Below are 12,755 nucleotides of genomic sequence, written 5' to 3' on the forward strand. Positions count from 1 at the left end.
CCATATGGGATGCTGGGAATCAAACCCAGGTCGGCCGCATGCAAGGCAAATGCCCTGCCTGCTGTGCTATCTCTCCAGTCCCCAAAACTGAATTTTATAGAGGAGTTCTTTTTTCTTTTTTTTTAATTGAATCACCGTGAGATACAGTTATAAAACTTTCATGTTTCAGTTTCAGTCATACAATGATCAAACACCCATCCCTCCCTGAGTGCACATTCTTCACCACCAATGTTCCCAGTATTGCCCCTGCCTCTATGGCAGACAATTTCCCCGATACTCTCTCTCTAGTTTTGGGCATTATGGTTTGCAATATAGAAACTGAGAGGCTATCACGTTTGGTCCTGTATCTACTTTCAGCACACATCTCCCAACCTGAACGATCCCTCCAACCACCATTGACTTAGTGATCCCTTCTTTTTTCCAGCTGCCTTCTTCCCCAGCTCATGAGGCAGGCTTCCAACTATGGAGCAACATTTCTGGCCCTTGTGTCTACTGTCCTTGGTTGTCAGTCTCATATTATGTCATTTTATATTCCAGAGATGAGTGCAGTTATTCTATGCCTATCCCTCTCTTTCTGACTCATTTCACTTGGCATGATATTCAGAGGAGTTATTTTTAAGTGATAGCACAGCAGTAGGGCATTTGCCTTGCATGCAGCCAGCCAGGCCGAGCTGGGTTTGATTCCTCCACCCCTCTCAGAGAGCCCGGCAAGCTACTGAGAGTATCTCACCTGCACGGCAAAGCCTGGCAAGCTACCCGTGACATATTCAATATGCCAAACACATTAACAACAAGTCTCAAAATGGAGATGTTATTGGGCCCACTCGAGCAAATCGATGAACAACAGGAGGACAGTGTGACAGTGTGATCAATTTATTTTAAATTTTCTATAAAGCCATATGAGGGGCAAAAGCAATAATACAGTGGGTAGGGTTTTTGCCCTTGCACATGGCCAACCTGGGTTCAATCCCTAGCACCGAGCCCGTGCAGAGTGATTTGTAACCAAAGAGCCAAGAATAAGCCCTGAACACTGTCAGGTGTGAACCCTCAAAAAAATTCTTTTCATACATCTTTAAGTTAGCATATAAATGAATTAACCAATGATCATGAAGACTTAACAAATATGGAGAGAATTTGTGAGCATGAGCATTTTGACTTTCCTGTTTACTTAATAAACATCTACACAGGTCCTTTCATTTTGTGCTTATTTTGATATGCACATATTAAGATATATGCTTCATATGTATGTGACTACTGCATATAATTTGTAATAATGACTGTGGTATTAGTCTGTGGTTTGAAAATGTCGTGGTTGTTTCTTGTATGGCATCATTTAATTTTTATCAATGTAGCCCAGAGAGTAAAATATCTGGTTGGTTTATTTTGGGTTGAATGTATAGAATGATAAAACAGGTTCACTTCATTCTGCTTCTTGAACTCCTAAAACCAGATAGATTTCTGTCAAATGCTATCAACCAATGGTCCACTTCACAAAAAACTGATGGAGTTAATAATACTCAGCTATTTTTTCCCCTGATATAAACAACACACACTAACCAATGCATACTAATTCAGTGTTGCTGTAGTGAACTTTTTATTACTAACTCCTAAAAAAAAAATCTTCATTCCTAGAGCATGGACTTTGATAACTTGAACATTGCAAGAATATTTCTAATACAAATTTTTTGTAAGGCTTTACATTAAAATGGGTTCTTTTCACAGCTGATATTTTCTATAAGCTAAAGCAATGGGAAATGTTTGGGAAAAAGCAACAGGAAATGAAAGGAGGGTATGCTCCAGGGTTAATTTGAGGAATAAGCAGGATCATGTGTGAGAGCCCATGCATGCAACTTGGAATTATATCATTTCATTGAGAAATGATTTTCGTACATCACTCAGTGTGAGATGTGAAGCTTATGAGTGGATTGACACAGATTGTCAAACTGTTTACCATTGAGAGCCAACTCATGTGCATCTTCTTCAACATGTCATGCTTTCTGTCTTCCAGATGACACAGGCTGTCCAAGTAGCCAGTCAGTGTCTCCTGTGAAGACGCCCCCTGATACTGGAAGCATCGCTGTTGGATTTTGCGCTGAAAATGATGAAGATTTTATCAGAAAGAAATGCACCATTGCAATGGCTGGTGAGGGAGGTATTCAATCAACTCGACATAAGAAGGACTCAAAGTCAGGCCTTATAAAGCCAGGTGAGTGCACCACCCTTTACGGCTTTATCAGAACTTTGTGATGGGACACTTTTCAGATTTGCAACGAAGCACCTGAAGTCTGGCTCAGGAAAGTGAACACTGTTTCCAGTAACCAGCAAGCTTTTTTCTCTAAAGGTGTCGGAGCAGATCATAGAGCATTTTCTGTTGTTAATGATTAAGTGCAGTGTTCTGTGTATCCAATATTCAGACCTTTCTAAAAAACAGAGATGAAGAGATATATAAACTAGATAGTCTAACAGACATTTAAACTATATAATCCTATCAGAACCTATACTAAAAAATTACATGGTACCATTGAAGTACCTGCAAATTATGAAGAAATACAAACCAACCAGGTGATCTTGATCTAAGTTTATAGAGAGCTTGTTAACCTAGTTTTTTATTTGCTTTAAAACATTTAAGTACAAATATGATGTTACATGTACATAGGTGCTCGATAATTATAAAAAATATTTAGATTTTTTAAAAAATATAATTTGGAGTCACATTGACTCAAATATCATGAATATCAGAAGGATGAATTCTCAGAATTCTAATATATAAATAAATATTGTGAGTTGGTAAATACGTATGGTACCTGAACAGAGTTTTGGTAAAATTACAAGTGTAATAGTGAAGCAAAGGACCTGAGCATTGGCATAGAGAAAAGTCTCTAAATCACTTAATTTTCCTTAATATTCATAGCTATAATATATAATTTCCTGAGCCTAAAACAATAGATTAAAGGCTTTCATAAATCCTTAGTGCTTATATTGTCTTCTCATTTTTGTTCGGCGATGATGTCATTGTACAAAGAGCTTAGCCAGCCTTATAACCAATGAGCTAAGAATTGGTCCTGTTTCCTCTCCCATCTCTCTACTTTCTTCCTCCTGAATAATTGATGTGAACAGAATATCTTAATGGGTTGTTGTACTTCATCTTGCTTTTAGTCAGCCAAAGAGAATGTAGGAGCAAAATTAACCACGGAAATAAAATCCTCCTGCTTCCTAATAGTTCCTGATACGTGTTTGGCATGATGAGTTTGTTAATAGTTTTTTTGTTTGGAAATATTATAAGAAGAAAGAGAATGATTTGTGATAAGAGTACACAGTGCTGCTATAAAGTGACCATCACAGAGGTTGGCTTTGGGATTGAGGTTAAATGGCACAGGAATCTTTTATTGAAACAATGAATCTAATCAAAGCAAAAAAAAAAAAAATGGCACAGGAAAGAGTGTCAGCTTCCTAGATTACAAAGAAGATGTAGATTTCATTGTGAAGACATTGAAAGATACGAATGCAAGGTGAAATTATTTTGTCTTTGTTACATCCTCACTCCTGCCTCTTTCAAAAATACATTTTGCAGAGATAGTAATTCCAGGAAATACTATGACAAAAGACAGGGTAATGCAGAAAAGATAAGCTAAAATGAAATGGGAGTTTAATTTACTAATACTGGCCTGGGGATGCAGCTCAGGGGCAGACCACATGCTTGCACATAGGAGACCCTGGGTTTCGTTCCTAGTGCACTCATTCACACACATGATTCTCATTTCTTTTCCAATAAGTAATTATACTAAGAATAATCATATCTTAGCCTTAAGACTTAAAATGTGTATATGCAGAACTCACATTGAGCATGTTGCTAATCTTGCAGATGGGTGTCACTTTTCTAGCTAAAAATGTTAGGTCTTCAAAATAAAAAAATACCTTCCAAAATAAAGAAGGAAAGAAAGATGGTTGAATTTCCTGTTGGTTGAAGCACAGTTTCTTTGGGAGTTATGAAAGCCATGAACCCATATGCACATCATAGCCACAGCAGTTTCTGAGGTTTCCTAGTTCATGTTTTAGGATTTATGGTCCCAAGTTTCATGATCCTTACCCAGAAGCAGCACTTGAAATTCCACTTTTTCCAGTTGCTTCTTATGTAATTGCTCAGGAGCACTCATATGGCCAAATCAGGTCTTATCTTGTGATATTTTTATTTATTTGTATTTAACCCACATAGACTAGAGCGATAGCACAGCGGATGGAGCATTTGCCTTGCATGTGGCCAGCACAGGTTTGATTCCCAGCATCCCATATGGTCCCTGGAACACTGTCAATAGTAATTTCTGAGTGCAGAGCCAGGAGTAACCCCTGTACATTGCTGGGTGTGATCCAAAAAGCAAAAAAAAAAAGAAAGGGACCCCCTAAAATTAGTTTCTCGATTGCCTGAAATTCCTCCACCATCACTGAAAAGTCTCTCTCCTGTGAAATAGGTCCCAGTTCTGTGTACTTAGCTCTTTGTACTTAGAAAACTCTGCAGCGTGACCTCAAGTCCTCTGCACACTCAGCAGTGTATCCTTGTCAGCCTCATAAATATGAAGAGGGGAAATCCTGGAAGGGAGACCCCCGGATGACTCCGAGCTTCTGCAAACTGGAGAGACATCATTTGTTAGCCAAGAAGAAACTGTTGATGGGTTCCACCTCCTCCAACCCCAAGTGACAGTCTCTCTTAAGCCCTGACCGATCTTTGATGGCTCTTGATGCCTGCCCTACTTCTTTCAAACAAATCGACTCATTTGCCAGTGCCCAGGCATTAAAATAGCAAGCAATTAGGGGCCCCTGCAGATGTTCAGAATCTCCACCCCTAATGCTGAAAGACCAGAGCCTATTTAATTTTAGGTCTGTTGTTCCAGATTCTGAAAAATGCCATTCACCTTTAAATGGTGTTATTGAAATGCTCCTCCCAGAAGTGTCAGAAGCAGAAGGAGAAGGCAGATAAGTCACAGGATGCCCCGAAGGGCATGGAAGGTTTGCTGAGTGAGGCTGCCCTCCTGCAGGACAGCGATTCCCTCAGAGCACAAAGGACTTCCTTCCCTCCAGGTCAGGTGTGTTCTGGAACTTCTTGGAGGCAGTGAGCATTCTATCATTTTGACTCTTCTCATTTAATTCCAAATACCCATCAAAGAGCAAAGGAAAGCCACCCCTATGGTCTGGTTGGATCATGTTTTATTTTTTCCCCCAATTTTCTTTTATTAGTGTAATACTGTGATTTACCAAGTTGTTCAGGATACAGTTATTTCAAACATTTAATGCTCCAACACCAACCCTAACACCAGTGTGACTTTCCCTCCACCAATGCCCCCAGTTTCCCACCCATCACTCCAGCCTGCCCCCTTGCAGACACACACAAATTTGCTTCATATTGTTTGCAAAGGCAAGTGGAATTATCAAAACTTAGCTCAATAAAAGTGAATTTGTGATCATTGTTGCATCTCACAGTGCTCTCAATAAAGTCATTGTCAGAATTTACTGGGCTGATTGCTGCTAGTTGAGCCTTCTGTGTTGTTTTTGTTCATTGAGCCTGAAGGTCTTCACAATTTTCCCATCAGATTTGCTGTCATCCTACTGGACTGATAGTATTAGGAAATTTGGAGATGTCTCACAGCCGCCTCAGTGCAGGAACTATAAATCTGGAAGGATTTGGTGACTTGGCACTTGGAGAAGGTTCAGTTGTGAAGCTGGGCTACTTCCACGTCAGGGGGTGTCAGGTATGGCTTCCGGCTGCTCTTCCTCTGGGAAGAAAGAAGGATCTGCCCAATCCCATTCTGAGAGGACTCCTGAATTGTCAGCCCAGACTGGTTTAGCTGGGAAGATTTGGAGGCACCATGTTCTTCTCTAGATTAGTTGTGAAGCTGAGCCATTTCTTCTTTCTCTGCCAGCAGGATGGAGGGTGTAGCTGGGGGCTGCTGGGTTTTCCCATCATAGAGGGGTGGGGGGCGGTTCAGGGGTAGGGAATCTGCCCACCTGTATTCAGAGAACACCCCAAGGTCTGCCTGAGCCTTGACTTAGTGTTTTTACCTTTTCTTTTTTGCCATCCCCCTGCCCCAAATCAGCTATTTGTATTGCATTAGCATGGTTAATGACAGTTCCCTTTGTTATTTTGTACTTGCAGTGCTGCCATACCCTGCCCATCAGTGTCTCCGTGGCCCTCTAGTACTATCCCACAGCCCCTTCTCACTGCATCCTCAGCCCAGAATTCATAGCCCCTTCTCACTGCATCCTCAACCCTGAACTCTGCTAACCGTAGAGCAGGGATGCTTTCCATGTCATCTTTTCCTTTTAGCCACTAGTCAGTTCAGCCAATTCAGGACTGGTTCACCACAACCTGCTAGCCAGAGTTTTGCAAATCTGGTGTTCAAGGATACTTACAGGAGAACTGAGAATACACACACACACACACACACACACACACACACACACACACACGGAGTTGTGTTTAGCACAGGGCAAAAAGATCACATCAAAATCAATGTCATTCCTGCTTGTAGGAGCTTAGGACTTGTCAGAATACAGTACCATGTACCTACCCAATAGTGCAGGTTAAAAATGTTAAAAATGAAGACATTTCCGTCAGAGTTTAGTGTTGTTGCTATTTTCATTATCATCATCATCTTCTGGCAGTGCTCAGGGGCTACTCCCAGCTCTGTACTCAGCTCTATCTTCTCCATGCTCAGGGATCGCCCCAGCATTGCTCAGGATCTAATGCAGGCCTCTACCTGCAGTCATGCCCTCAGCCTGTTTATAATATTAATAACCTTTTAAAAAATATTAAAATTTAATGAAATACAATATTTAATAGAAATGTTAATAAATTTTTTTTTTGATCTTTCATTCTAGAAGCTTGTTTTGTGTTCAGTTAGTTTTCCTAATGAGATTTTTTTTCATCCTGACGGAAAAGCCTAATCGAATTACAGCTTGAGGACTTTAAGTGACAATCCTGGGCCTCCTGCAAGGCTTGATTTGAAAGAAAGAAATCAAAATAAAAAACCTAGTGTCATTGTTTTATAAACAGATGTAAAAATTCCTTTCTCTCGGGGAGCTGGGAAACAGCACCACAATTTAAACAATTAAAAATGTGGAAGGAAACCAAACTTTCTCCCTAACCTGTGATTAAAAGAGGTGGGGAAGGAACAAATGCTCAAGGCCACCAGAGTTTAAAAGAAATGCACAGTCAGAAAGTGAAATGTTGAAATCTGCATTTGAAAGATGTCACCGGATCTCTTCTACTAAGTTTACTAAGTTGGTATTCCCTTGTCATCAGACACCTGCCAGGCGATTGAAATCGAGAGCCGGCTAGATGAACTATAATAACCTCACAACAATAACAGAGGCCAGCTCCTGGAAAAAGGCTATTTCCCATCTCCAGAGGCATTTGCTAGAAAACTCTGAAGGCACCAACTAGGTTAGTGATGAATCAGCAGTGGCTCCCTCAATCCTCAAAGGCCTCGTTTTGCGCAACCTCTAACCTACAGGTGTCCTGTGCTTATCACAAACATCACTTTCACTTGCAAGTTAGTTTGGTGACATGGAAGCACCGAGAAACAGCTTCCCTAGTAGCAGCTGACTTTCTAAAGGACTTGAGCTTCCTGTGCTAGAGGAATGTGAAGATGTTACAGATATTTAGGGTTCCCAAATTTTCCTATTCCGTGATGGTAGGAAGAGAGAGGTGGGGCTGCTGTAGCTGACACTGTACAGATTCCAGAATCTTACTTGGTTCAGATCTTCATACTTCTATTTGATAACTATGTGCTTCTCAGTTACTTGTGAAGTTCGTAAAATATTGTACTCACCATCTGTGAAAGGGGACTTTGTGAAGAGTAAACAGAATCTGTACATTTCCCCATCATGTTGCAAAACTAATTCCTAGTGAATATTAATGGTGGGTTCTCTATAGCTCTTAAGGTAGATATGGTGAATGTCATGCGCTTTCTTTATAGGATACATCTTTCAAAGTTCTATATCGAATTTTATTTGAAACAATTCCTTTTTAAAATTTTTACTTATTTTAGGGCTGGAGTGATGGCACAGTGGTAGGGCGTTTGCCTTGCATGAGGCCGGCCCAGTTGAGCCGTGATCGATTCTTCCAACCCTCTCAGAGAGCCCGGCAAGCTACTGAGAGTATCTCGCCCGCACAGCAATGCCTGGCAAGCTCCCCATGACATATCTGATATGACAAACACAGTAACAACAAGTCTCACAATGAAAACGTTACTGGGCCCGCTCGAGCAAATCGATGAAAAACAGAAGGACAGTAACAGTGACAATACCTATTTTATAATATTGTTTGCATATTGCTTTGTTAAAGCACAGTGATTTACAAAGCTATTCATCATTGGGTTTTGGACATACAATGTCCTAACACCAACCTCCCCCCACCAACTTCCCTCCACCAGTGTTCCCAGGTTCTCTCTCCTCACACCCTACGCCCCACCCCAGTCGACTAGCTTGACAGGCTCATTTTTAAGTTTGGTTGTTAAAGATTGGGTTTCATGATTTCAGTATTGTTTATTATTATTATTATTATTTTGCTATTTTGAGTTACATCTGGAGAGGCTCAGGGTTCCTCCAGCTCTGCTCTCAGGAGTTACTCCTGGTGGTGCTTGGGGGACCATATGGGATGCCAGGGATTGAACCCGGGTTGGACTCATGCAAGGCAAACGCTCTACCCCCTGTACTAAGGCTCCGGCCCCTGATTTCAACATTGTTGACTCTGTGGCTCTGTGGTTTGGTTATTTAGCATTCTTCAACAGCAGTAATGTACCTGAATCCTCTTGCTCCTTGCCCCCAGCCCCACCCCTTGCTTCTCCTCTGTCTCTTCTCCCACATCACCCCTCATTTCTCCAATCAATTTCTTTCCTTCTCCTCCCTATACTCTGGGGCCAAGGGTGAGTTAGGCGGCCCCCCACCTCTTTTAAACATTGCATTTCCTCATCCATTTACTTTAAATACCACTTTTAAATGCAATTATCCTGTGTTCTTCTGCCTTAGTTCATTTAACGTTATATCTTCTTGCATGTCCAGTTGTCACTTCACTTGATATGGGAGGAGTATTTGCTGTAAGCAGACACTGGTGGGGTGGGGATGGACAGTTGGACAGGAATGGAGCTGGGACAGAGTGAAGAACAAGGAGCACTCAGAAGCAGAGTGATCTTTGATGCACTTCAGATGCTCCAGGCTTGGGAGGTCTTCGTGCAGTATGAAGGTTTGCAGAACACATCGAGTCATTGTGCCGGTAGAGTTGGCAGAAGATGACGTGTCTGAGGGCAGGGAAATGTTACAAGCATTTTAGAAATAGTTTTGTGGAATGGAAAAGTTTAACATTCTAATGCTGAACAAGATTTTTGTTATACGGAAACTTTCTGCATTCCTGCAAGGCAGTATTTTTCTAATAACTTACTGTTTCAGTCAAAGGTCTTCCAACAGCCATGAACAGCCTCACTTAGTTTGTCATCTATTTTGCTTGTCATCTATTTCAGGAACTGAAATTCTTCTGAAAACATCTGGAAGGATGTGCGATGGGACTGGGCTGTGGCTGACACTCTGAGTTTAAATTTTTTTTTTTAATTTCAAGCTATTATTTATTGCTTGTCTTGCGTCACACTCAGTCTGGCTCTGAGTTACTTCAAGATTGTTGCTCAGACATCACTCCTACTGTAATTAGGGGACAAATGAGGGGCCAGGGACTGAACTTGAGCCTCTTGCATGCAAAGCATAAACTCTAGCTCTGTGAGCGAGCTCTCCAGCCCTCCCGTTGATCATCGATTTGCTCGAGCGGCCCCAGTAACGTCTCCATTGGAGACTTTGTTGTTACTGTGTTTGGCATATCGAATACATCACGGGGAACTTGCCAGGCTCTGCCGTGCGGGCGAGATACTCTCGGCACCTTGCCAGGCTCTCCGAGAGGGGCGGAGGAATCGAACTCGGGTCGGCCATGTTGGCAGCGTGCAAGGCAAACGCCCTACCACTGTGCTATCGCTCCAGCTCTCCAGCAGGACACATTTATTATCCTAGAACATATTACTTGTTTTATCCCAAAATCAGGGCAAGCAAAGGATATCATTATCCCATGTGTCAGATGGGAAGCTAAAGCACAGGTCGGTTAAGTAACACATCCAAGGTCACACGGTCTGTAAATGGATTTTAAGCAGGATAATCTCCTTACTTTGGGGAGAAAAGGAGTTCTCAAGCACTGCTCAGGGAGTGTGAGGCTACTCTCAGTGAAACACGCTGCTTGTGCAGACCAGAGACTTGTGTGAGTACTGGTCAGGCTCCGTAGTCAGGTCTAAGGTTGACTGAGAAGTGCTGGGAGGGAGAGATTTGCAGTGGCAGGAATTGAACTCAGATTCTCCTGTATCCCAGTCATGTTCTCAAACCCTTAGAACAATCTCTCTAGCCTTGCCCCTAACTCTGAGCATCATTGGTTATGAGGTCTGCCTTGAAAGGAGCTACTTAAATTGCAGTTGGAGAATGTCGACATTGGAGAAAGATATGTTAATAAAGACAGGAATCATTTGTCTTTTATGTCTATAGAACCCCTGGAACTTCTTCCTAACATTAATAATTTAGCTGATGAAATACATATGGAGATTATTCCAGTCGTTGGAGATAATAAAACCAAGCAACCTTAGTGTAACTTCAATGAAAGACCGAGTTGAAAACATAAGGATGTTTGGCTGCACTGCAGTGAAATAAACCATGAGCATGTGAACGTCCAAGGAATGTTAAGGCCTTCAGCATTTTCCACTTAATCATAAAGCTAGTCCTTCCTCTGCTTGTCAAGATGTTTTATAGAATGCCCTGCATATTGTGACTCCCTCTGGCAAACAAAGACCATTAGACTTTCTCAACTTAAACTAGAGAGTTTGCTTAGAAACTAGAAAGAAACATGCATTCTCAGGAGAGTACTGCACGGTAACCTTGCCAGGGGACTGCACGGAAGGATTTAGGCTGGGCTATTGTGTATTTTCTCAGTCTCCCCAGCAGAGCCCAGAAAGGTGAAGTCGAGCTTCTGTGTGAAGCGTGCACTTGAGTGTTTATCTTTATACCAGAATTTACTCTTGTGATTTTCTCCCATCTGTGCTTTTGATGCCCGACCCTGTCAATGGAATGGTGCCAAATGGTCCTGTAATGATTTTCTCCAAGAATTAGTGAATTCTAATCCTCATCTTCCCGAAGGTAACTGCCTTCCACATCCCAGATGTACTGCGGTTTATTGCAGGGACAATATTCTAGCCACCAATTTGGAGGCCTGCCAATTGCATACTAAGTGCTTTAATGTGCAGTCCCTCCCACAGACCACACACTGTGAAATACATGTCTTGACTGCCAGCATTTAAAAAAAAATGGAAAATTCTTTTGCGCATGATCTTCTGGGCCGAGAGTTGTAAATCATACAGATAGCAGCTCTGAGTAGAAATCCTCTCCCCCAAATTGAAGAGACTTTGCTTGCAAGGTTTGGAGGGGAGAATCTAATCAGGTCTGGCAAAAACCTTGGCACAAGAGTGGGGAGACAGCAAAGGGATGATCAGGAGCATATAGTTACTCTACACAGGACCCCAGAACCATTTCCATTGTAACATAGAAGTCTGAGTGCCAGTGGGTATAACTCTAGAGCCCCCCTCCCCCCAGCATCATGAGGTGTGACCCCAAGTGGTCACATTGTATTCTTAGGCCCCCAAAATGAACTCAGACTTGCTCACAGTCTCCCCAACACTGCTGGGTGGTGTCATTCCGGCAAACAGTACATGGCACGGCTTGTAGCTATTTCCCATCCTGGAGGGGCAAGAGGAGGGTCAAGTTCTTCAGAATACAAAGGGAGGGATCCCCCAGGCTTGGTGTGGAAGCACTGTGCACTCGAAGACAGCCCAGCTCGCCAGCAACACAGGAGCCAGAGGGCTAATGCCCTGACCTCTGTGTCTCCTTCAGCAGCATCCTTGGGTAATTGGTATGATGCTCTGCTGTTGGGTTATTGACATACTTAGGTATTGACAGCAAGGTATGCTCGGTTGAGTAATTCGCTGAGTTAGTCTTGCACCACTTAGACCAGCCACTGGTTGTAACTCAAACATAGCAGGAAGTTATGGAATAAAGGTCATGATTAGGTGAGTTAAGACTTGAGGAAGTTGGTTGTAGTGGACTTATGTCCCAAGATGCATCGACAGGAATGGTGATAGCATGGCAGGAAGATGATGGCTGTGTCAGTGTAGAAGAGAAAAGGAAGGCCAGGACTCTGGTTCATGTGGCTGAAAATAAGCCTTGCATGTCCCATAGCGACAGATAGGGTTCTGGTACACCCAGAATCCTGGGGGAAGCCCTCACAAGAAAAGGTGAATAGAGAATGGAACCCCTACTTACACGTACAAGAGTTTTTTTTATTAATTCTAGATTTGAATCTTAGCCACGTATTGACTTGTCCTTCCTTCCTTCCTCCCTTCCTCCCTCCCTCCCTTCCTTCCTTCCTTCCTTCCTTCCTTCCTTCCTTCCTTCCTTCCTTCCTTCCTTCCCTTTTTCTTTCTTTTTATTGAATTACTATGCAGCACATTTATAAAGCTGTTCTTGATCTGGTTTCAGTCATAGTATGTTCCTACACCCTTGGCTCCACCAGTGTACATTTCCCACCACCACTGTCTCCGGTTTTTCTCCTGCCACTCCCCCCAGCCTGTCTCTTCTCTGTGGCACGGACTTTCCATCTCTCTCCCTCCCTCAACCACCCTCTCTCTCTT

General features: G+C 42.4%; 1 protein-coding gene across 3 annotated transcripts in view; it reads left to right on the forward strand.

Annotated features, from left to right (window-relative positions):
* Positions 1-12,755, forward strand: part of SYBU (syntabulin) — a 94,917-nt gene that overhangs the window by 34,017 nt on the left and 48,145 nt on the right. For all 3 annotated transcript variants that reach the window (XM_056110092.1, XM_056110090.1, XM_056110091.1), the window contains exon 4: positions 2,009-2,206. In XM_056110092.1, coding sequence (XP_055966067.1) covers positions 2,009-2,206 — 198 coding nt within the window. The remainder of the gene's footprint in view (positions 1-2,008; positions 2,207-12,755) is intronic.

This window comes from Sorex fumeus, unplaced genomic scaffold, assembly GCF_029834395.1.
Source record: "Sorex fumeus unplaced genomic scaffold, SorFum_2.1 ptg000002l, whole genome shotgun sequence".
Classification (NCBI taxonomy): domain Eukaryota; kingdom Metazoa; phylum Chordata; class Mammalia; order Eulipotyphla; family Soricidae; genus Sorex; species Sorex fumeus.